The following is a 24919-nucleotide window of genomic DNA, read 5'->3' on the forward strand; positions in this document are numbered from 1 at the left end:
CTCAGTATGTGTTACGGGAAACTCATTAAGTTTCGCATCCTATTAAATATTTATCCATGGTAAAGTGCTTTCCTACAAAACGTAAAAGCGAAGCCTCGGTTCTCTCTCCCTCAACTGTTTCAAACCCTAGCCAGCCAATAGGAATTTAAATATCAAAATGGAAAGGGAAAAATGACGCTATCGGCGGTGTACCAGCAATGCGAACTCTGTCGGTGATGTAGCAGACAAGATGATCCGCTTGTATGTCGAGTTCGGCTCAAAGCATGTTTTTTTTTTCTTCACATTAATCCAAGACATACTAAATGAAGAAAACTTGTTTAAAAGGGACGATTTAAGCGTCAATTTTATGTTAATTATAACCAACATTATAAATTTCCAATTATTTTTTCCCTTCAGTAAAATAGTCTTACAAAATTGCGTACGACATAGAGTGCGGTAGTACCCAGTGGCGAAGCGTCCTTAGAAGCGCCGCTTCCCCTTAAATTTTAGGAGAAATAATATTCATTTTATATCTTTAAATTCATTTGGGAACATTAGCCGTGTTGAAGATCACAGCCTCATGCTAGGCAGCGAACGGCAGCACAGGAACAAGTGACCAGTGCACATTGACAAGTTTATAACCATCATCTTTCTCAAAATTCATGGTTTAGTTTAGTTTCACAATTACAAACAGATTTTTGTGATGGTAGTCTTTCTCGCATTTTACTTTTACTCCATTTCCTGATTCAAATAATATAAGCTTCAACAGATTTCATGCTAAAAAGTTGACATTTTTACAGCATATTCTGACAAGTATGGTTAACAAAACTGCTGAGACTTTTTTTTGGGTAAAGTAAATATTTTCAAAATTAATATGTGAAATATTTAGTCAGACACAAAAATTGAATTAAAGATTTTTAACTCTCTGCATTCGAAATTCAAATTATGGATCTGCTGTTAAAGTATATGCATCATAGACATATGCATGTCCATTTTTTGTCAGACCAGTAACATATTTTGTGGGAATAGATACGTTTTAAAATAGGTGAAAATAAAATAATAATAAACTCTAAAGTTTTCACCTGGTACTGCTGGAAATTACGGACATTAATACTAATAACAAGAGGTTCCTGAATACAGAAATTAAGTCGCTAGCTTAAAAAATGGAGAAGGAAATTTAAATCCCTAAAAGTTCCCTTTCCATTCCTTCCCAAACTGAAATACCAAGCTGAGAACTATTGATTGTTGTTACAGGCAGGTGGGCTGGGAAAGGAGGATAAAATTATAATCTAAATGCAATATAAATAGTTCTGTACATTGTAGTGATTTTTTTTTTCAAATAGACCTTCGCCTTTTACAAGATATATATGCAATATTGTATATTATACAATAAAAAAAAATTGCATTCAAACATTTCCACCAAAAGTGAAATGTTTTAAAAGAAATAATTCATTCTGTACTAGTAAATAGAATGGCTTGGTATAGTAGTGAACGTAGTTACCGACACAGCATTAGAGGTGGGTGGTAAAAAATGCTGTTACCGTTTTGTTTACAAAAGACTACAGATGGCTCTACGGTCGTCCTGGCAGCCTATGTTGGCATTGTTTTAGCATTGAGCTGCATATCTATCTGTTATTTGTCTATGTTGACAACTGAGGGCCTGTACTACGACTCTCGGATAAAGTTCTAGTTTAAACTTATCCGGCAGATGGCATATTTATCCGGAAGTTGGGTTGTAATTGCGTACTACGACTTTTGGTTATGTGCAATCTGGAGGCTAAACTTCCAGATTAGCAATCCGGGAGGCAGAGTAGCAGATTGGCGTTATCCGGAGGTTGGAACTCGGTGTTGAAATCAAGATGGCTGCACGTTGTACAGCTGGTGATTTGAAGGATCAATTTAATTTTGATACTGATTCTGATGATAAGTTCTGGAGCAGATGCTTCGTTATATCAGAACAGCAAAACGAATTAGACCCCGTCCAAATAATTTTGAAGAATGGGATGACGAGAAATTTTTTAGACAGTTTCGAATAACGATACCTACTACATGAAATCAATTATCAACTGAAACAAGACACAGCTCGTAAGTACACAGTTAATAATAAGCTACACTATTTCGGTAGGTATTACATCAATATTTTGTATATAATAACACTATAATAATTACTTTGAAGTACAGTAACCTGTAATACAGTAGAAGTGAGGTTAGAATGTTGCTTCATACAGGTGTTCTGTTGCCCTTACAAGGTATGAAGGTGATTGATATAATAATATAGGGTAACCTACAATAATAACAGTTTCAAAATACTTTTATATAAAAAATAATAACAGTATATAATATATCAAAATCCTTTATATGGTAAACTACCATTTCTTCACAATTGCGTTACCACATTACGATACAAATGTATTCACATATTTGGGTTCTAGTCAAGTCATATGTACCATAAACGAAAGAAAAATTGAGTGCCGACACCAATTTCCCAAATAAAGGTGGAAAGTTGCTGTGAAAGTGGAGTGCGGTGGAGAGGTACGGGTAGGCGGGATCGTTCTATCGAGATAGAAGAGTAGGCGGCAGGGAAGGGCAACACATTCATTTCATTACTGTGTTTTCTTACTAATTAAAGGGAAAAGACAAGTTTTCGTAAGATCGAGTTAGTGACAGGTTAGTATGATTTGCATATATTTACAATTGTCTAAAAAAAATGTCAAAACTACATCCAAACCTCTCTCTTCCAGGCTATCCTGTAGGGAGTCCTTGCCTTCTTTTGGTAACGCTATTGTAAAGATTTACCGGTAAAGTTGTAACCAAATCTCATTGTTTATACATTTTTCCAGAAATAATGCCTTACCTCCAATGGACCAACTACTACTGGTATTGAGATTCTATGCCACTGGGAGAACATTGACAACAGTAGGAGATTTTTGTGGGGTCCACGAAGTTACAGCAGGAACTGTTGTCAATCGAGCTAGTGCTGCATTTGCTGCTTGGTTTAATTGAAGTGATGACTTTTAATGCTTCATTGGGAGTAGTTTTATTTGCTCCAGTAATTAAGTGCAAGGCTTATTCCCCCCCCCCCCCAAGGGATTCTGTCTCTTTTTGATGCTGTTACGAATACTTCTGAATAGTATTTTAATACAGGTTTTATGTATATATTATAGGTCTTGATTAAAGTTTTCCTAGAACTGTTTCATTTTGTGTCTGCTAGTTGTTTAGTCAACTCTCCGAAGATAGATTGGAATACCAATAAGGCATCACTCATGAGTAGACATCGGATTTTTAGGCACTAAAAATTGCAGTTTTAGGCGCCTAAAATAAGCTCAAAATTTGTAAAATTAGGCTCTATTTTAATGAAAATAGGCATTTTAGGCACATCAAGGTATCATACTTATTTCTTTCACTGAAATTTTTAGTTATACACTAAAATACGCACAAAAAAGTATGTTTAAACATTAAAAAAGAATACTATATTGTATTTATAAACAGAGCTGCACAAATTTAATATATTGAAACTAATGAAATAATGATTATTGATATCAAGATTACTCATTTTAAGTTATTGAAATTCAGTTCCATGCTCAGACTTTATTATAATTATCTGCACAGTACACCACCAGAATTTTTTCTAAATTCTCCACAGTTAACCTTTGCCTTTTGTCACTGAGAATCATTTTGAAAGCAGAAAAACTTATTTCAACCGAAACTGATGTGAGAGGCGCAAATTTTAAATTAGGTACAATAGAAACATCAATACTTACTGGAACATTTACACTTTCCCCCGATATCACTCTTGATACTTTTTCCAACAATGAAAATCCTACATTCTTATTTAATACGTTGTCCCACTTATTTTTAACTTTTTTCCCAGTTTCGCCCAAAGCAGAATGTATGTTCACTTGAGCTTCCTTTACTATTGCTATTTGGCTACAAAGAGATTGTTTTTCACTTTCTAATTGTTCAATGCTTGCAGGTATGAAAGAAAAGTTTGATGTTATGTAGGCAATATCGTTTTTCACTCGTGAGTCATTCAGATAATCTTTCACTGCTTTCACACACGCTTTCATGCAGAAGAAGCTAAATTAGTAGCGTGAAAAGCTGCCAGCTAAGCAATTAGAATATAAGAATATCATCCCGGCAATTGCTATCAAAGTTGTAAGGAAGAACTGAATATTATGAGTACATACGTTTGACTGGAGAATTCAAAAGGTTAAAGTGTAGTGGTCTTAAAAAGAATTATACCTCAGGATAGCTCAGTCAATGTATAAATATTATAGGCCTACTCATTAAAATTAATAGAATTTATATATTTCAACTATTGTTACATACCTGTTTGCTACAAATCTTGCAGAATATTATTTTTCCATCATAAGTGAATTCTGAATATTCTGTTAGCCATTGCCGGATCAATGTAGATTTTGCACTTATATTTTTCGGCATTATCGCGTTAAACTTCACAGGAAAACGCCCTACCGCTCAAAACTTCTCAACACAAATAAGGTGAGGGAAAGAGCAACTGTTAACGAGCATTAAATGAACCGTTGTTATTGAGATTCAATTGGACAAAAAAACAAAGTTCCACTTATTGTTGCATTTCCTGGTAGTGTTAACACTAGGAGGGCCTTTCTTTTAAATATTTTGTAATGGTTTACCCTATTAATTCGCAGTTTTACGACTTTTCATAAATATTTCAAAAACACTCTTTCTCCAAAAATTGTGATTTTATGACACTCTGAAGGGCAGTACAGCTAATCGGTTTCAGACCGAAAACAGTCATTTTTATAGTATAGAATATCTCTGAATCAGTAGCAGCACATGTTGTGATTGTTGCCTGCTTCAAAACTAAGGTTGGTTCTTTGTCGGCATTTATGCCTCCAAACATGTTAAATTCGGTGAAATCTATTGCGAGTGTCGTGAGATTCAAAACATTTTGTTTCCTTTATCAATGGTTTCATGGCCGGTGTGAAGCAAACTTTCCACTTTTTAAATGCCTTAAATTTCGCAGTGAATGCATGTATAAATTATAAAAAGTAAGAGTAAAATGCGAAACTTTACAGTGAGTTAGGCATTTTTAGGCGAATATTAACAAATTAGGCTCTAATAACCGTTTTAGGGCATTTTAGAGCACTATAAAACTCTTTGAATACCTTTCAATTTCCATGAAACACAAATATTAATAATTATTTTTACTTTTCTCCTAAAGAAACAAAATAGGCATTTGCCCTAGAATCCGATGTCTGCTCATGAGACAACTGTCAGGAGATAATGTGGTAGGGTGGCAAGTTCCCTTCTCCTTCCTCGCATATATCGCTCACCAGTAGGAGTAGGCCTAACATATTTCATTAATCAGACTTAAGATATGCTTGCTATATACAGTATTATTATTATTTAACAAACTGTAACAGTTTATTAAATTTTAGACGTGACAGTTTTTCTTCATTTCCTGAAAGTTTTGGAATTGGCATTTATGTTTTGCAAGGGAGCTGTTTCATTCACGCTAGGCCTAGTGATTCATGTATGCAAACATATTCATATCGTTACTTTTTATATATATTTTATTGCTTGGATCCCTCACAGTGATGTCTTAACAGGCTAAGATGATTCAAACACAAAGGTTTGATAAATACATTTTAAAAATTATGACCAGGTACACTGTAGGCTATTTAAAACAATAAAAATGCACTGTATCTGCAATTCAAATTTATTTTACATAAGCAAAATATGGTAAAACAACATTTTTCAAGAGGCACATTAATTGAAGCGTCGGCTGGAACAACATTATAAATTATATTTGGTAAAATTTACAGGAGCTGCAAAAATGTGTATATGCGTACAACTTTGTTCTTATGAGGGTAGCAAACTTTTGAGTGGACAAATTTCACGTACTGCATTGATGGACAGTTGCAAGCCAAGGAGTATAGCAAGGTAACATGACATACAACATTATTACACGGAAACACACCGAATGAAAATTTTGTAACTTACAACGTTGTTCCAGCTGACGCTTCAATTGTATTCAGGTACTCTGTGAATGTGTACTTAAAACAAGAGAGATGCACTATAGCTGCAATTAAATTTAAAATTTATTTATTTATTTTGTGTGAACAAAACACGACATTTTTCAGGAGACACAATAAGCATAATCATGTATTACATCCACTGTCTCATTATATATGCTATGGTACATGTCATATTTACAAATTAATAATATACAGGCTAATACATAAGAGTACATAGTAACTGTAATTAAACACAACACAAATACATATGCAAATACACAAAACTTGGAAAACTGTGGCAGAGCCAACTTCAGCTATAAGCCCCATATGTTAGAGATCTGCACGGGCCATAATTCTTAGGCCCGGCCCATCTCGGCCTGATCTGAACCAGACCCGAACCCAACCAGAAACCTTAGATTAGTTAATAATTATCACCTGACTCGAACCTAATCCTGAAGACTAGCAGATAAAACAGAGGCCAGAGACCACAGGGATCAAGAACAGCTGCAAGAGATTATCACTCCATTAGAAGGATGAGAAGAAGTAATCTCCCAGTCATCCAGGTCAAACAAATCTGGTCAACAAAATTAAACATATATTTTGTTAAAACATAAAGAATGGGTGATTATTGTAGCATTTACTTTCTGCCACTAATTGAAGATGTCCTTGTAGATGGACTACCCATTAAAGAGGAGGAAAAAGTAATGTAAAAACTCCAAATGTTACTTTTGATATTCCAAACCCCATCTCTTTCCAAACATGAGGACATGACTTACTTTTATTTCAAATCATTCTTTGTTATAATGTTAGCATCCAACTTTCAACTAATGTATTTTTTAAAGAAATCACTGTAATAGTACTGAAGTTCATGAATTTCTAACATCTCAAGTAAAAGTAAGTCAACATTAAACTTACAGTTCACAGATGGAGAAAGATTTTTCAATGTGGCTAATGCATTCCTCAGGGGCTTGCTTTTTCTTTCTTTCTTTTTTTTTTTTAAGCATCCTTGGGGTGTAACTCGATCAGCTATTATCCCATTATCAGCTGAAATATTTAAGAGAGGGATATATGCTTATATTCAGATCTTTCTGAGTTTAGCCTACACTACCTACACTGAATAAACCAGTAATTTCACTTAAAACTTACTTTCATTACACTGTGTAAATACCCGTACAGTGGAAGACCTTCACCTGCTGCACCAGCTGACTCTGTAATATTTTAAGAGTGGAATTAATTCATAAGATATTTAATTCTGGAGAAAGATGATGTTTTATCATAAATGTGTGGACACTTCAAAGTCAGCAGCTGTAACAGTATTGTATTTTCTAACGTGCTATTAATCCAAACTCATTTTTAACAATAAGAAAGTGAAGCTGCAATAAAAAAGAGAGAGAGAGAAAACCAAGCAAATAGTTCTATTGTAAATAGAGTGTAGTCAGTTTCTGTTTTACCTTATGAAAAGATATTGTTCAGTTTTTCTGTACACAAAAAATCATTCACAAGTTTCAAAATGAGAATCCTCACGGTAAAATTGAAATATAACTTAACATAATGTGGCCTAATCTAATTACAAATCCATTACAGAGAAATCTCAAAATAAATTCTTCAGTTTAGTGTACTTTCTATTTTTAGGCCTACATTTATAAATTTCAAATTCCCACTCAAATCCCACATAATATTATAATACAATGATGTTTAGTTTTTATGACATCCATTTCTTGTGACCATTTCATCATTATGTACAATTTATATTTTAACATTTTTTTTTTTTTAACTTTTGCATCTAATTTATCTACTGCTTGCTGCAGATTTCATATAGTATGTGTGTTAGTTTTATTTTCAACATGTTGGCTGAAAATGTGTTTACATGTTACAGCTATTTCAGATTGGAAAAGGATCATACGTAGAATGTGAAAGAATGTTTTGTAGTATAAATCAAATTACCTGGAGATATTGTTGGGATGTCCAGTTTCACTTCAAAAACTAAAGAATTGCACTGTGAACCTGAATGGTAATAATAGAAATAATAGTATTATAAAGTAATAACGACATTAAATTAAATTTGTATAACAATTTTCAAGAATCTAATATTTTCTTTTATCTCTAAAGCTCATCATCTCTTCTTCTGACTCTTAATTCCTTACACACTAACCTCATTCGTGTTATTAGCTGCACTGGTATCAGTGGAACTTGGTTTAGTTACTACTTCGGCTGTAACAAAAGTAAGTAAATAAATGAGTGAATGAATGAATAAATAAATAAATAAATAAAAAGAATTCAAACTTGTGTTATACAATTTCCTCTGCTTATTATGTAATAATTGTATAAATTAACATATAAGTGAACTTATGCATTGAATATTAATAAAAATAACTGAGAAATCACTCAATTGATAGGAGAATTAAATCACTTACCTTGGCTAAGTTTGGATTTGGTTTTGCTTCAGTTGGAGGGGCTCCAATTGTTTGTAGCCTGCATTGTCTCTCTGCAGCAGCAATTTTCTTTGTGTTCTTTTCCAAGAATTCAAATTTGCTTCTCAGCTGTTTTCAGGTCCTTGTATTTGTGCTGATGTTACTATATTCTTCCCATGCTTCATTCTATATTACTAAAAAGGAAGTAAAACTAGGTTAATTCCATATGCAACCTACAACATTAGAAGATATACTGTAATTCTCTTTTTCCCTTATCTAAGTTTCTATACTTAAATAAGCAAGAGCTTTTAATGGACGATTGTCAGTACAATATCAAACATGACTATACTGTACATAGAAACTTTGGAAAAAACTGAATATCTTCTGTTTCTGTGTTATTTTACGAGGTGTTGAATGTGCATTACAGTGAGTGATTATAGTCGAACTGGTAGCAGCAACAGATATTGCATTTTAGTGGAAACGTCTCTCCACCTCATGCTGTTCTTTTAAAAAATAATGTTAGGCCCTATCTGTGATCGAATGGTATTATAGGCCTAATACAAAATATCCGCCCATTTACTAACAGTAAAATACGTAGGCCTAACATACTGAAATATTGGTAATTTGCTAGGAACAGTGTACCTTGCTGTACTAATGTTGGTTAGAAATCCCAGGCCAAAAACAGCATTCATTATTATCAGTATCAGTGAACGTTTCTTTTTAAACGAGTTACTATGCCTTCGACCCATGATTTGAAGCCGTGAGTACATTATTTCTAAAAAAATTACCGAAATAGGCCCTATTCACTAATAATGTAGGCTATACAACAAACTGAAAGCACACTTAATATTAATTACAATACAAAAATAATTGCCACCTACACTTCTTGTGCAGTTACACATGAATAAAACAATGATTATGGAGAAAAACGCACTTTTGCTGGAACCCGCACCCGTCCTCTTTAGGCCTACTAATTAAAACCAAAATATTATCATATTGTAGGAATTATTACTATTCGAAAAGAAACATAACCTTTAAAATCTTACCTTTTGCTTCCATGTAAAGTTTCTTCATACAGTATGTGTAAGTTTCTGTTCTTCAGTCTGTTATTTTCTTGGCTGGAGCTTCAGCATTATAATAAATAATAACAATAATGCTTACAATAAAACCTCAAAATAAATAGTACCATATAAACACGGAACATTAACATGAAATACGCGGGGAAAGGTATACCAACGCAATAAATTTCACTACATTTTCAGTAACTTCATTGCCAACGTAATAAAAATGTTACTATATCATCCGGATAACAATCCTGCAGTTAAAATCCGCTGGTAGTACAGAACAAAATATTTAACTTCCAGATTGCTAAACTGGAGTATACGAATCTGGAGCTTTAACAGGCGATCGTAGTACAGGCCCTGAGCATGTCGTGGTAAGCTGGACTCGACACAATCGTAGCTGCTCGGAAAAATTCGGGACTTGTCGGTAACGGGAAGTGACTCCAGAAATCGGCCCGCTGAAATATTTGTAGTGGCAAAGAATATTTTATTGTTTTATATTGTGTGACATTATTAAAAAGAACTGTAAGTATGTTTTTAATTGTAGTGATTCTCGTATTATGTGTACACTAGAGTTTAATAGATAAAAATAGGGTTTTCTTATTAACCCTCAAGCAGGGGCGCCAACTTCTGTAACACGATCAGGGGCGCGGCGCAAATTTGATACCACTCATATATTTCACGTATAACTGTTTTAATATGATGTTTTATTGACTTCTTTCTTATCGAAATAATGTTATTAGTGTTCTAGTTCTTTTGTTGACGTTCTCCAGTCATTTAGTTAAATTTTCAATAGTTTTAATGAAAATAACAAGGAAAAAATTTAATAATTTTTATCTATTTATTATATTATATTTTTATTTTCACTATGGTAATTACACATTTCCTTACAAACATTATCAATATTGTTGTACATTTCGAGATCTATTTGTCAATAACAGTTACTTACTACATTACTGGTACATATCAATAAGAGTTTCTTTTTTGCTTGATGAAACCTATCAGTTTTTCGCAACACACGAATCTTAGCTTCCTTCCCCACACTCCTCACACACAATTATCATTTTTGAATGGTCCCGGCAAACAAACTTCTGACAGGTGTTGCATTTCATCTGCGTCCACTTATTCTTACTTCTGCCACAAGGCACACACCTACTCCTTTTCTTCATTGGCGGTTCGTCTGCATTCTGATGTAGTTCTTTTTCTGGAGGTTTGTACAACTGCAGAAATGCTTTGATGTCTGAGGGTAAGGAAGCAGTCATTGACCTCTCAATGAGCAAGGGTTTCATCAGTTGAAGGGCTAAATTCTTCAAAAATTCTCTCCGAATAACTGACCTATTTTCCAAATTAGCCTTAAAAATAACATACGCATTGATACCTGCCACATTTAGCAAAGCATAAAAAAGCGCTAGTGGCCACCTTCTTGTTACACGGGAAACAGTGTATGTTGCACATAACTGGTCCACGGTATCCACACCTCCCTTTGTCATGTTGTAATCTAAAATTACTTCAGGCTTTTCGGTTTCATTGTCAATCACTCCTTGATCGTGCATAGTGGACAACAGTACAACTGATTTCTTCCTTTTCGGATCATAAGAAACGAGTGTAAAATCTTTCTGATAGCCAAATATGCCCTTTTATCTTTCCGCAAAGTTCCTACAATTGTTATGCCCTTCTTCAATAGAGATAAACCTAAGGGATAGCTTGTGTACCAATTGACTGTTGTTAGGTTCCTATTGGAATCAGCAAATGGGAGCACCAGTCTTTCTACGATGTCCAGTGGCTTGTTGGAAGCATGGAATGGTCCATCAGGTTGTTTCCCACAGTACACCTCTATGTTGGATGTGAAGAAAGTCTTAGCGTCGCATAGGGCAAAAATTTTAATCCCATACTTAGCTGGTTTGTGGGGAATGTATTGAATGAAATTACATCTGCCACGAAACGGTTCCAATTTTTCATCAATTGCGATGAATTCACCAGGGTTGTAACACGTTTTGCAGTTCTCTGTGAATGAATCAAGTACTGTACGAATGGCAGCTAATTTATCAGTTCTGATACGCTCACTTCTCGTGCTTTTGTCGTCGAATCTGATGGACCTGAGAATCTGCAAAAATCTGTCGTAACTCATATAGGCTCTCAAAATTTGTATGCCAGTTCCATCAGATGACCATAGTTCTAGCACGTTTGTGTGACTTCCTTTCTTTGTCCCTATCAGGTACAATAAACCAAGTAAAGCAAGTATTTCACTTCTCGACACTTCCCTAAATCTTCTATCCCTGGTGAAGTTAGTACCAATTTGTTTTCTTTCAATAAACAGGTTCGTACAGCGAATGATATGATCAATTATATTATCATCCATAATGCAAGAAAAAGCCTTCATTTCACCGTTTACTACCCTCGCATTCCCCTTCGGTCCTGGAAAAATCTTCACGATGTTCTTCTTTTTTGTTTTGCTTGATGTGGAATATGAAGTCTTACGCCACATGGTCACTTTGTCTCGCCCAACATAAAAATTGTCATTATCCTCTAAATCCTCATCGGAAGAGGAGCCTGTGTATCCTATTTCAGAGTCTGAATTGTGATCTGCATCGTCATTATTGATAATTTCCCTCTCATCTACATCAGAAGGAGGATCGTCATTGTCATCTGACACTTCATTCATCACTGCCTGAATTTCTTCATCAGTCTTTGGAACTAGATGCTGAGTATTTGTAGGCCTATGTTTGGATATGAATAAAATAATATATAAACATATAATAACAATAAATTATATATAATATGTATTGTAAAATACAGGCCTACAAATATGTATTGTAGAATATATAATATAAACTATGTCATATACAATATAAAATATATGATATATAATATAAAGTATATTATATATAATATAAAATATATGACATATTATATATAATATATATGATACGTATATAATATATATTGGCTACTTATATTTAATGTAATGTACTATATATGCACACGCAGAAACATGAAACACGGTAAAATTACTAGTTTACATGACAATTACTTGACCGGGGGCGCGGCGCAGATTTGATCCATTTGCGTCGTCTCTGTTTCAAATGTCAATCACTACTTATGTATCGACACAGACACGTCAGAATCTTAACTGACACGCTTGTTAAGATTCAATTTGAGAATAGATGTAGTGTTGCATTTCCCTTACCATTGTTGCGTCAAGAATTCGAAATATATTAACGGTGGTATCATTATTGCGCCAGCGCCCCTGCTCGAGGGTTAAGTTGCTAATGAATGGTGAAAGTGTAGGAAATACACATTAACTCCACCTTAGGTTGCGAGTTGATGGGGCGAGTGCCAGCTCCGTGAAATTTTGGACCCCTTGGACAGCATGGCTGCTGACAGTAGCGTGGGCAGCGTTGCAGTGGAAGAAGGGCCTACGTGTGACTGTGCAATAAAAAGAGAACTGAAAAGTAGGTTTAGTTCTCTCCCTTACGAGGAAAAACTAAATATAATTAAAAGTGACAAACCAAAAAAACTTCTTAATAATGACCTCGGTATACAGAGTAAAGGTATTAAAGCGTTTATGCGTCATTTTAATGAAAATATGTATGATACAGTTCCATGGTTATGTGGATGTCATAGATTGCGAAAATTGTTCTGCTGGCCATGCTTATTATTTTCGCAAGAGAAAAGCGCTTGGAGTCACATTGGTTTTGACGACTTAAATAACTTGCACAAATCTCGGAAAAGACATCAAGTCACACAAAATCACATAATGTGTCTAAAACAATTTACACAGTTCGGGAAAACAAGGATCGAATCGTGTTTGTGAACAATTCCGGCTTTCGATAGAGAAACACAATGAGGACGTAAGAAGAAACAGAAGAATACTTTCTCAGATGATAAAGGTAGTATGTTTTTTGGGAAAGCAAGAGCTTGCATATCGAGGTCACGACGAGTCCGAAAGTTCTTTGAACAGAGGGAATTATGTGGAACTGTTGAAGGAATTCGGAGATTTTGATGTAGAGTTATCTCATCATTTGTCAAATTCGACGGTTTTTTCGGGGTTGTCCAGTGACATACAGAATGACATTATCTTCTCTGTTTCGCAGCTAATGACAGAAGAAATCAAGAAGGAAATTTCTGACACTCCTTTTGTTGGCATTATTATGGACGAAGCTACGGATTATGCAACAAAATCACAATTATCTGTTATACTGCGGTATGTGACCAAAGCTGGAAATATTGAGGAGAGATTTTTGTATTTCAGAGACGTCAGTGACGACAGAACAGCAAATTCTTTAGCACATCATGTATTTAATATCTTACATGAATTTAACTGTGAAACAAAATTGGTGTCACAGACATATGACGGGGCGGCAGTAATGTCAGGCGAACACAGTGGTCTTCAGAGGAGGGTCAGAGAAAAATGCCCACAAGCTATATTTGGTGCACTGCTATGCACATAGACTGAATTTAGTTTTGTCACAAGCAGTGAGTTTTATTAAGCAGTGCAAAATATTCTTTGTCACTCTCTCTGGTTTTGGAATTTTCTTTTCAAAATCGACAAAGCGAATGGCAGCACTAGACAATGAGATAAAGAAAAGATTTCCAACATTAGCTCCAACAAGATGGACTTACAGTAACAGGCTGTTACAAACTGTGTACGAACACAAACAGCAAATAGAAGACTTGCTAACTTCAATTGTTGAAAATTCAGGTAGTTGGGATCCAGAAACAGTCTGTAGTGCTCGAGGTCTTCTTTCAACAGTACATGACTTTGATTTCAATTTTTTCCTTAACGTGTTCTATTCCATATTTCCTCAGGCTGACATATTGTTTCAAGTTCTTGAGAAAAAGGCTTTTGATATCGAGTTCTGCAGTAAACAAGTTGAGAAATTTTCTAGCCATCTTACAAAACTCAGAGAAGATTTTGAATCTATTTGGGATAAAGTCTCATACAACAGTGATAAGCCTGCTCCTAGTAAAAGACTAAGAATTGATGCTATTTCAGGAGAAAGCAGATCTATGTCCTATAAAAAATATTTTTGGAAGTTATTGACGTAATGAAAACAAACATTGAATATCGATTTGCTGACTTGAGTAAACTCAAATTCCTCAATATTTTAGATTCAAGATACTTTAAAGAGTTTGCAAAACAATTTCCAGAAGAGGGCTTTTTGAGCTTAAAGCAGAGCTATGGCAAATTCTTCGATTTTTCAAGTCTGAGAGGTGAACTGAGTGTATTATACAAAGATAGTGAAATGCATAAGGACACTGTTGTGAAATTACATCAGTACTTGACAGAAGAAGGATTAGTGTCAGTTTTTCCAGAACTGCATAAACTTGTGCTGTTAATATTCACCATCCCAGCATCTAGTTCATATGCGGAAAGGTCATTCTCAACAATGAAAAGGATTAAGTCCTATCTTCGGAACACTCAATGTCAGGAGAGACTATCTTCACTAGCTCTTCTGAGCATCGAAAAGTCCCTGCTTGCTACATTACGCCAGAGACCATCCTTCTACGATGACGTGATTGACATCTTTGCCAGAAAAAACAGGAGGATTGAACTGGTGTACAAAAAATAAGGTACGATAATGTTTAATTTATTTTTAATTATGTACATATTTTATTCATTATTAATGTGCACGAATTTAGGTCTAATTATTTGCTTGTTTCCGAGCTGAAGGTCACCCGACACCCCAAGCACTATACTCTCTTAAGAATTTTTACAGTGAAACATATGCATAAACCGGAGTAAAATTGTGAGGTCCACTTTATATAGATGTAATTAATTACATGAAATATATCATACCCTATCATATCGTATACCCTGGAGCTATAGTCGTACGTATGGCAACCCTGCTGATGGGGCTGATTGGATCCAAAGAGTTTGTAATACTTAATAGAGACACACACCCGTGAGTGGCAGGCAAGAAAAATGTCACAAATTGAATCGGCTAGCATCCGCCATTAAAGGGAGTGTTCGCGGCGCAAAATTCGAAAACAGTACCACAATACATTGATGTAGCCTGGTGATAGACACTGTTTTAAACATCTTTTACAAATGATGAGTCGTGATGAAATAAACATGAATGGCAGAGGAGCGCTATATTTATTAAAGTATTATAATGATTCATCTTTGGCGATATTCTAAAAAATAAATTAAATCACCCATATACACTCGGGATAAGTATGTGAAATATTGAATAATGGCAATGTCAGCATTAATTTTCAGTATTACTAGTATTGTTTTAAGGACATAATAATGGATATTTACTGTAATATTTAAAATGATCTATACTTCAGTCCTTTCATGCAAAGGAAGAGGAAGGTATATGGTGCTTAGAAAATATTTAGTGGTGAAATATGAGATCATAAAAATCCTGGAAACAGATTAAAAATATAATGAGAATAAATTTTATCATAAAACAATCTATTCATTGTGTAGTTGATGACCACCAAGTTAGAGGTCAGTACAGACTTTTTAATTAGTAGCGGTAATAGTAGGCCCAGGAGTAGTGGTAATAGTAGGCCTAGTAGTAGTGGTAATAATAGACCTAGTAGTAGTGGTAATAATAGACCTAGTAGTAGTGGTAATAGGCCTAGTAGTAATGGTAATAGGAGGCCTAGTTTCGATAGTAACTTATTAGTAGACCTGGTAGTAGTGGTAATATTAGGACTAGTAGTAGTGGTAATAGTAGGCCTAGTAGTAGTGCTAATAGGAGGCTAGTTTCGATAGTAACTTATTAGTAGTAGTGGTAATAGTAGGACTAGTAGTAGTGGTAATAGTAGGCCTAGTAGTAGTGGTAATATTAGGTCTAGTAGTAGTGGTAATAATAGATTTAGTAGTAGTGGTAATAATAGACCTAGTAGTAGTAGTAATAGTAGGCCTAGTAGTAGTGGTAATAGTAGGCCTAGTAGTAGTGGTAATAGTAGGTGTAGTAGTAGGTCTAGTTTTTGTGGTAATAGTAGGTCTAGTTTTTGTGGTAATAGTAGGTCTAGTTTTTGTGGTAATAGTAGGCCTAGTTTTTGTGGTAATAGTAGGCCTAGTAGTAATGGCAATAGTAGGCCTAGTAGTAGTAGTGGTAATAGTAGACCTAGTATTAGTGGTAATAATAGCCTAGTAGTAGTGGTAATAGTAGGCCTAGTAGTAGTAGTAATAATAGGTCTAGTAGTAGTGGTAATAATAGGCCTAGTAGTACCGGTAGTGGTAATAGTAGGCCTAGTAGCAGTGGTAATAGTAGGTATAGTAGTAGTGGTAGTAGTAGGTCTAGTTTTTGTGGTAATAGTAGGTCTAGTTTTTGTAGCAACAGTAGGCCTAATAGTGGTAATAGTAGACCTAGTAGTAGTGGTAATAATAGGCCTAGTAGTAGTGATAATAGTAGGCCTAGTATTAGTGGTAATAGTAGGCCTAGTTTTTGTGGTAATGGTACGCCTAGTAGTAGTGGTAATAATAGGCCTAGTAGTAGTAGTTATAGTAGGCTTAGTTTTGGTGGTATTAGTAAGCCTAGTAGTAGTGAGACCTAGTTAGTAGTAGTGGTAATAATAGACCTAGTAGTAGTGGTAATAGTAGGCCTAGTAGTAGTAGTCATAGTAGACCTAGTAGTAGTGGTAATAATAGGCATAAGTAGGCCATCAGCTATATTTTCACTAATTTCTTTGCATTTCATACAACGAAAAACTAGAAGTACATACTGTACAATACGGAAATTACATGATTAATTCATTTATTGTGAAACAAACCCGTTTTAGACAGATATAGTATGAGGATTTTCTTGTGCACTCTGCTATTATAATCCACTGTAATATGATGGCACCTAACCCTTACAGACAGACATTGTTGAAACCAACCTTATAAACCTGATTAATGTGTTTCTGGAAAAACTTTATCCAAGAAATATTCCGACATTCTGTAAACACATTCAAAGGAGGAACTGCATTTGGAACATTCTTCCAAATATTAAGATATGCATGCCTTCCTGGGCATCCTACAATTGTATCTATGTTCGAACAATTATTTGCGGCGCAGTATTTCACCATTTTCTTATTATTTCCCTTCAAGTATACTTGTTTTTATTCGTACTCCTCAATAAGCATGAACTGCTCGCACTCCCGGCGAAGCATCAACTCCCTTTAATGGCGGCCGAACAGCGGTTCAATTTTGTACGCGAAACTAGCGCCGTTGGTGTCTCTAGTTATATATTACAAACTCTTTGATTGGATTGCATTGATGAAATGTTTGGTTTGTTGTGGCGATAGTGGGTGCAGTGAAATTTCCCGTAGAGTTTGTTTGGCGGTTACTATTTTTTTTTAATTATGTCGCTGGTTCCACATAAAGTTTTAGTGTTAAAGTGATCCACCATGGAAGTTGCGGCAACTCCGGACTGGCAAGCTACAGCTTTTGTTTTAGTAGTTAAGTTGTGGTGAGTAGTTGTATTGGGTGATTAGTAGACATCGGATTTTTAGGCACTAAAAATTGCAGTTTTAGGCGCCTAAAATAAGCTCAAAATTTGTAAAATTAGGCTCTATTTTAATGAAAATAGGCATTTTAGGCACATCAAGGTATCATACTTATTTCTTTCACTGAAATTTTTAGTTATACACTAAAATACGCACAAAAAGTATGTTTAAACATTAAAAAAGAATACTATATTATATTTATAAACAGAGCTGCACAAATTTAATATATTGAAACTATTGAAATAATGATTATTGATATCAAGATTACTCATTTTAAGTTATTGAAATTCAGTTCCATGCTCAGACTTTATTATAATTATCTGCACAGTACACCACCAGAATTTTTTCTAAATTCTCCACAGTTAACCTTTGCCTTTTGTCACTGAGAATCATTTTGAAAGCAGAAAAACTTCTTACAACCGAAACTGATGCGAGAGGCGCAAATTTTAAATTAGGTACAATAGAAACATCAATACTTACTGGAACATTTACACTTTCCCCCGATATCACTCTTGATACTTTTTCCAACAATGAAAATCCTACATTCTTATTTAATACGTTGTCCCACTTATTTTTAACTTTTTTCCCAGTTTCGCCCAAAGCAGAATGTATGTTCACTTGAGCTTCCTTTACTATTGCTATTTGGCTACAAAGAGATTGTTTTTCACGTTCTAATTGTTCAATGCTTGCAAGTATGAAAGAAAAGTTTGATGTTATGTAGGCAATATCGTTTTTCACTCGTGAGTCATTCAGACAATCTTTCACTGCTTTCACACACGCTGCACTATCAGTTTCAGGTAATTTATCAATAACTGTGACCACTTCTTTAAAATACTTAGAATAATACACCACTGACTGAATCCAGGTTCCCCATCGTGTAACAACCGGTTGAGGTGGGAGTGGGATATCTGGAAAGTTCTCTCTGAATATTGAAATCCTGGATGGGGCTTTACAGAAACATTTTTTTGTGTTAGAAATAAACGAATTGACAAGAGGAAATTCATTCTGGATTGTTTCAGAAACCCTGTGAAGGCCATGTGCTAGACAGGTTACATGCGTGAGGTTAGGATAAAATGTTTTAAGAAGTTGAGCTGCAGCAACCATGTATGAGGCAGCATCAGTACAAAACAACAGAACTTTAGAATCGTCTATATTACCTGAGTATAAAGACTGTAGGCCTTTATTTACAAAATAAGCAATGGCTTGGCTATTCACTTTCGAAAGTTCCTTAACACATACGAGGTGTGGAATCGAAGGTCCATCAGGACTAAGTTTTCCTACTACCATATTTGCTATATACCTATTCATAGGATCTGAGGTTTCATCCACAGAGACCCATATGTAAGAATCACCTATATCCTCCCGAATGGAAGCTAAAGTTTCATTGTATATTCTGTCTAAGTAATTTTTTCTTAGGGTCGACTCAGATGGGATATTTTGTTTGCAGTATTTTTGTAAAAACTGTCTTAAAACCGAATTTTCAATTGCATTCCAGGGAATGTTAGCAGCAACAAACGCTCTGGTTAAATCAGCATAGAAATTGCTGCTGAGATTGGATGAAGTAGGCTGTGTTAGTAAAGTTTGTTGCAGTTGATTTTTCTGCTGAGCTTTAGCCTTATGAGCCGCTCCTTGCACATGCTGCTTTAGGTGGCACTTCTTTTCTTGCGAAATCTAAAAATGTAAAGTAAACTGAATTAAAATAAAATCCTAATTCTTGTTTTGCCGTATTTCTATCACAAAGTTAGTGGGTTCGAACAATCAAAATTTTAATGACCTGCAAATACTTTAACTATCGGAATTTAAAAGGTTAAAGTGTAGTGGTCTTAAAAAGAATTATACCTCAGGATAGCTCAGTCAATGTATAAATATTATAGGCCTACTCATTAAAATTAATAGAATTTATATATTTCAACTATTGTTACATACCTGTTTGCTACAAATCTTGCAGAATATTATTTTTCCATCATAAGTGAATTCTGAATATTCTGTTAGCCATTGCCGGATCAATGTAGATTTTGCACTTATATTTTTCGGCATTATCGCGTTAAACTTCACAGGAAAACGTCCTACCGCTGAAAACTTCTCAACACAAATAAGGTGAGGGAAAGAGCAATTGTTAACGAGCATTCAAATGAACCGTTGTTATTGAGATTCAATTGGACAAAAATACAAAGTTCCACTTATTGTTACATTTCCTGGTAGTGTTAACACTAGGAGGGCCATTCTTTTAAATATTTTGTAACGGTTTACCCTACTAATTCGCATTTTTACGACTTTTCATAAATATTTAAAAAACACCCTTTCTCCAAAAACTGTGATTTTATGACACTCTGAAGGGCAATACAGCTAATCGGTTTCAGACCGAAAACAGTCATTTTTATAGTATAGTATATCTCTGAATCGGTAGCAGCACGTGTTGTGATTGTTGCCTGCTTCAAGACTAAGGTTGGTTCTTTGTCGGCATTTATGCCTCCAAACATGTTAAATTCGGTGAAATCTATTGCGAGTGTCGTGAGATTCAAAACATTTTGTTTCCTTTATCAATGGTTTCATGGCCGGTGTGAAGCAAACTTTCCACTTTTTAAATGCCTTAAATTTCGCAGTGAATGCATGTATAAATTATAAAAAGTAAGAGTAAACTGCGAAACTTTACAGTGAGTTAGGCATTTTTAGGCGAATATTAACAAATTAGGCTCTAATAACCGTTTTAGGGCATTTTAGGGCACTATAAAACTCTTTGAATAGCTTTCAATTTCCATGAAACACATATATTAATAATTATTTTTACTTTTCTCCTAAAGAAACAAAATAGGCATTTGCCCTAGAATCCGATGTCTGGTGATTAGTTTCTCAAGTGTGGTTCTGTTATTTGTATTTGGTGGGTTGGTGAAGACATTTTTTGTATATTGCCTATTTAATGATGAAAAAGTGTAATTGTGATTTATAGCCTATGTTCGAGGTGTGTGACTTTCGTTCTTGTATATACTGTGTGGTCTTGGGAACCTGGCGATTTTTTTAATGAAGTATCGGTAAGGTTTGAGTTGAGCTACCTGTCGGTCTATGCCACTGACGTAGCGTATTCTTTTTGTGATCGTGTTGAATTTATCCCAGGTGCGGTTGGCAAAGGACATACAGGAAAGTTTGGAATTTATTGGGATCCCTAGGTAGGTGAACTGGAGGGTGACTTGCGTTGTTCCAATTTAGCAGTGACATCTGTTATATTGGAATATTCACGGCAGCAAGGATCTGCTTCGTACCTGACTGAGAGTCCAGGCAGTGGCAATACAGTTTGCACTTTCGGTGAATGGTTTCATTATTTGTTTTGTAGGTTTGTAATTGTGATTATAATTTTGACCAGTAACGTATATAAGTCAACATAAACTTCAGACTCTAATATAACAGTCATTCTAATTTCGGTATAATATGGTATGCCGATATATGTCCATGGTAATTGCAAATATTACCTAGAATTAATTTAACAGGCTCGTCCGAACTGGTGCGAACGGGCCGAATATCACCACGCCAAGATGCATAACCACATTTTTTCAGCTATTGTAGTTCATTTCCGAGAAATGAAAATATTTCTATCGTTTTTACAACGGTAAAATACGACGATAATGGAAGTTTGGAAAAAACTGTCCAAAAGTAGTCAAAACGCCATAAATATTCCACGTTGGAAGTCCTCACAATGCAGTACAATTTGCGCAGGACTCGCATCGTTTCTGATGGGTGGCTGTCCTATGCAAATGTGGACATAATAATTTAGAACAGAGTGCAGACCTACAATCATTGTTATCATCCATGAACATAATTTTGTTGACCCAAGTGATCCACAAATTCACACGCAAAATATTGAAAATCTATGGAAGCATGCAAAATGCAAGTTAAAACGTAAATTTGAAACATCACGACAATTATTGTTTTCGTCTTATAGGAATTCTGTGCGCGGACAAAATGCAGGCATGTTTGAAACATTTCTTATTACATTGCGTGCTAACTACCCTTTGTAGAAACCAAGTAAATTTTTAAGTACAAGCATTACTATCAATAAAGTGTCATTATACAAACATTACAGATTAAACTTATTTTATTCTACTTTGTGGACATAATGTACTCGTATGTCTAACCACTGCTTCTTTGATAGATTATAGTGACACTGGCCACTGCCCTTTAGATCTGAGCGAACACGCGAACTCGTCTATGCATCTTACTTAATTTGGGACTATTTTGTGACGCTCAAATACATTTCCTGGAAGTGTATAATTATATTATAAGAGATAAACGTAGGCTTTAATCTTGAATATATTATCATTCTAGATTGATTACGGTAAATGTGTCACTTCAGCATAAGTGGTTTCTGATTACAGCGGCACATACTTCCACCTAAGTATCAATATTCATATGCATCTTAACATAGTACTCCACATTCGCCGTTACAAATCACAGTTTGTAACAACGATGAAGACGTTTTCCCAAAAGCTTACGATCTGCAAATGCATGCCAGTTTCTTAATTCTTTCAGTTACGATGGATGTCATGAAGGCGGAACTAGAGGTCGACCCACTGTCTCTAGAAACAAGTTACGACACAGATCAGGATGAGAAAAAACCTATATTAGAGGTATATTATAAGCCAGTACTATCGCTTTTGTATATGTGACATTTATATAGATGTAAGTTTACCTTACGACATACATTCATTCATTCATTCATTCATTCATTCATTCATTCATTCATTCATTCATTCATTCATCCATCCATCCATCCATCCATCCATCCATCCATCCATCCATCCATCCATCCATCCATTGATTCATTTTATTCCATAGATCTTGAATGAGCAATGAAGCTTTAAGATGTGGAACAAGTCAAAATTTTACAACATCACAATTACAATTTTTACCAATTTTTACAGTTTTACAATTTAGTAATTTTCTATAATTTTTACAATTTTGTGCGGTTTTTGCAATATTTTGGCGAGATGTAGTGAGATGAGGTGAGGTCCGAGGATTCGCCAAAAGATTACCCGGTATTTGCCTTTTGGTTCGGGAAAACCTCGGAAAAACCCAACCAGGTAATAAAATCAAAGGGGTTGATGCCGAGGACTCGCCATAGACCATCCGGTTTCAGTCCCACGGCTGGGGAAAACCTCGGAAAAAACCATTCAATGAACCAAAAGGAGATCCAACCCAAGCCCGAATGCAGCTCCGGATCAGCAGCCCAGCAAGTCTGCCGAGTGATCTACATCGATGGCTCTACTAAAAATATACAATATGTAGCCAATCAGATTATTAAATTTACAAACGCAAACATAAAGTGTTCATATTCAAATTGTATGCAATGGATTTAATGAAACAGAAAAAAGTCTTGCAGATCCTCATCATCTTTGTTACCATAGCACATCTTGTACATATCTTTCACGGGTAAGCCATTTGAGAGTTGATCAAGTTCTTAATTTAACATATAGCTTATAGGGAGCTTTATTGAAACTTTCTTTCATAAACTGTTCTCACTATTTAATATTTTACAACATTTGTAGTGCAATACATAGTTATAAACTAAGCCATAGTCTAAGTAAAGTCCATATTGACATCTGTGGCATGCATATGGTGCAGGAGATGAGCCTTCAATTTCAACTTGCGACCTCTTTAGTTACCTAACACGTATATTTCTTTTCTTTGTGGTTTTTCTCAAATAAAATGTATTTTGAGAACTATGTGCAGGATCGACACTTACTACACTGGCTTGCAACGTAACTTATACGATTAAAATGTGATTACCAGGGTTGATCTACGATTTTGTGGTTGATCATGTGTGATGCGTATGTAAAATATAATTTCATGTTTTATCACACATTTAGCGTCTAGATTTCAAGTAGTTACAGTAGGATAGTATAGAAGGTCGAGCAGCTTAGCAGTATATTAATTATTACCGATTATTATTATTACTATTATTAATTTAAACCAACAGAAGTCTCTGTTATGTTTACTATTTTTTTGTGTTAATAATAAACAATGTTTAAAACCATATAATCATAACATTAATAAACATTTTTTTAGATATACAGAACAAACATTCTTAATGCTCATATCTGCATATAGGCCGGTTTTATCATATTTATAAGATGTCAACTGAAAACAATTTTAAGAAGTTTTTATAAAATACTCTCCGGTCGAGGTGGGTTCCTCCAAGGTGGTGACTGGGGGGTGCAATGGTGGCTCTCGTGCTCTTCTTTTCGGCCATTTTTCGTCTTATCAGCAACCACCCCTTTTACTTCTCTCGTCTTTTTCATCACTCTATTTCTTTCCGCCAGCCGCCATTGAATGTGGATCGCCCACCACATCATCACAACCATTTTCACCTCTCCATCCCCGCTGTTAGTTCTTGCCACGTTCGCCACCATGACAGGATTTGTTAAGCATGCGCTTTGAGGCTTCATTCTTCTTTCCCTTCTAGTTCTTATATCTATTAGGTTAAGGTTCTTAGACTTATAATTCCCGTCTCCTCTGCGGGGATCTTTCCTAGCTCCGTGGTCCTGTCCCACGGTTTCGAGCGCGACTTCCGAATTGTGTTGCCCGTCAGGACGCCCAGCAACGAAGCAATAATGGACCATTCATACCATCCCTATATGCAAGTCTAGGGAGCCGAGCCCGGACCAGAGGTCAAGTACACTCACGTAGAGCCCCAATTGGGTGCCGGGGTGATTTCGACATCCCGGTGTCCGACTCTACTCGCCGGGGGGGGGGGATATATCGCTCCTATGTGTTACCGATGACTTATGCGTGTCGAAGTGTAATCAACCAGCTGTGTGTGGTCTCGGATTGCTCCTGCGGTTGTGTTCCGTGTAGAATGGGGAGCCATGGGCGCTTATTCCCGTGGTAGGGGCATAAAACTGCGAAACGCCTCTGGTGTAAGACTTGCCATTAGGTGTGTAATGTCCAGTTTGAAGGGTAACTTCGTGAGATGGATTGCTTGGAATCGGGCTGTGAGGCGGTCCTCATAGCTGACACAGACTGCGAAGAA

The 24919-nt window shown here is 35.4% G+C and overlaps 2 protein-coding genes and 2 long non-coding RNA genes across 9 annotated transcripts in view; 2 read left to right on the forward strand and 2 right to left on the reverse strand.

The window, feature by feature from the left end:
- Nucleotides 1-1641: 1641 nt before the first annotated feature.
- On the forward strand, nucleotides 1642-3175 carry LOC138691329 (uncharacterized). The gene is made up of 2 exons (XR_011329841.1): nucleotides 1642-2064; nucleotides 2820-3175. It is a non-coding gene; the product is annotated as an uncharacterized lncRNA (long non-coding RNA).
- Nucleotides 3176-5366: 2191 nt separating this feature from the next.
- On the reverse strand, nucleotides 5367-9730 carry LOC138691327 (uncharacterized). Of its 4 annotated transcripts, none has more exons than XR_011329837.1 (5): nucleotides 9436-9730; nucleotides 8393-8583; nucleotides 8131-8189; nucleotides 6894-7982; nucleotides 5367-6552 (listed from the first exon to the last, which is right to left on the reverse strand). It is a non-coding gene; the product is annotated as an uncharacterized lncRNA (long non-coding RNA). The 4 variants fall into 4 exon arrangements; XR_011329839.1 differs by lacking the exon at nucleotides 9436-9730 and adding an exon at nucleotides 9271-9428; XR_011329838.1 differs by lacking the exon at nucleotides 9436-9730 and having other exon boundaries at nucleotides 6894-7186; nucleotides 7923-7982; nucleotides 8393-9428.
- An 87-nt stretch (nucleotides 9731-9817) lies between these two features.
- LOC138691333 (piggyBac transposable element-derived protein 4-like) overlaps nucleotides 9818-24919 on the reverse strand; it is a 60505-nt gene continuing 45403 nt past the window's right edge. Inside the window, exon 2 of the mRNA XM_069813216.1 lies at nucleotides 9818-12876. Coding sequence (XP_069669317.1) covers nucleotides 10985-12112 — 1128 coding nt within the window. The 5' untranslated portion in view covers nucleotides 12113-12876 and the 3' untranslated portion in view covers nucleotides 9818-10984. The remainder of the gene's footprint in view (nucleotides 12877-24919) is intronic.
- The window catches only part of LOC138691332 (zinc finger protein ZFP2-like), a 229103-nt gene continuing 226270 nt past the window's right edge, over nucleotides 22087-24919 (forward strand). For 2 of the 3 annotated variants that reach the window (XM_069813214.1, XM_069813212.1), the window contains exon 1: nucleotides 22124-22517. In XM_069813214.1, the coding sequence (XP_069669315.1) occupies nucleotides 22392-22517 (126 nt within the window). In that variant the 5' untranslated portion in view covers nucleotides 22124-22391. Of the gene's footprint in view, nucleotides 22518-24919 lie in introns of all 3 variants that reach the window. The other variant, XM_069813213.1, reaches the window with a different exon arrangement.

Source organism: Periplaneta americana, chromosome 16, assembly GCF_040183065.1.
Source record: "Periplaneta americana isolate PAMFEO1 chromosome 16, P.americana_PAMFEO1_priV1, whole genome shotgun sequence".
NCBI classification, from domain to species: Eukaryota; Metazoa; Arthropoda; class Insecta; order Blattodea; family Blattidae; genus Periplaneta; species Periplaneta americana.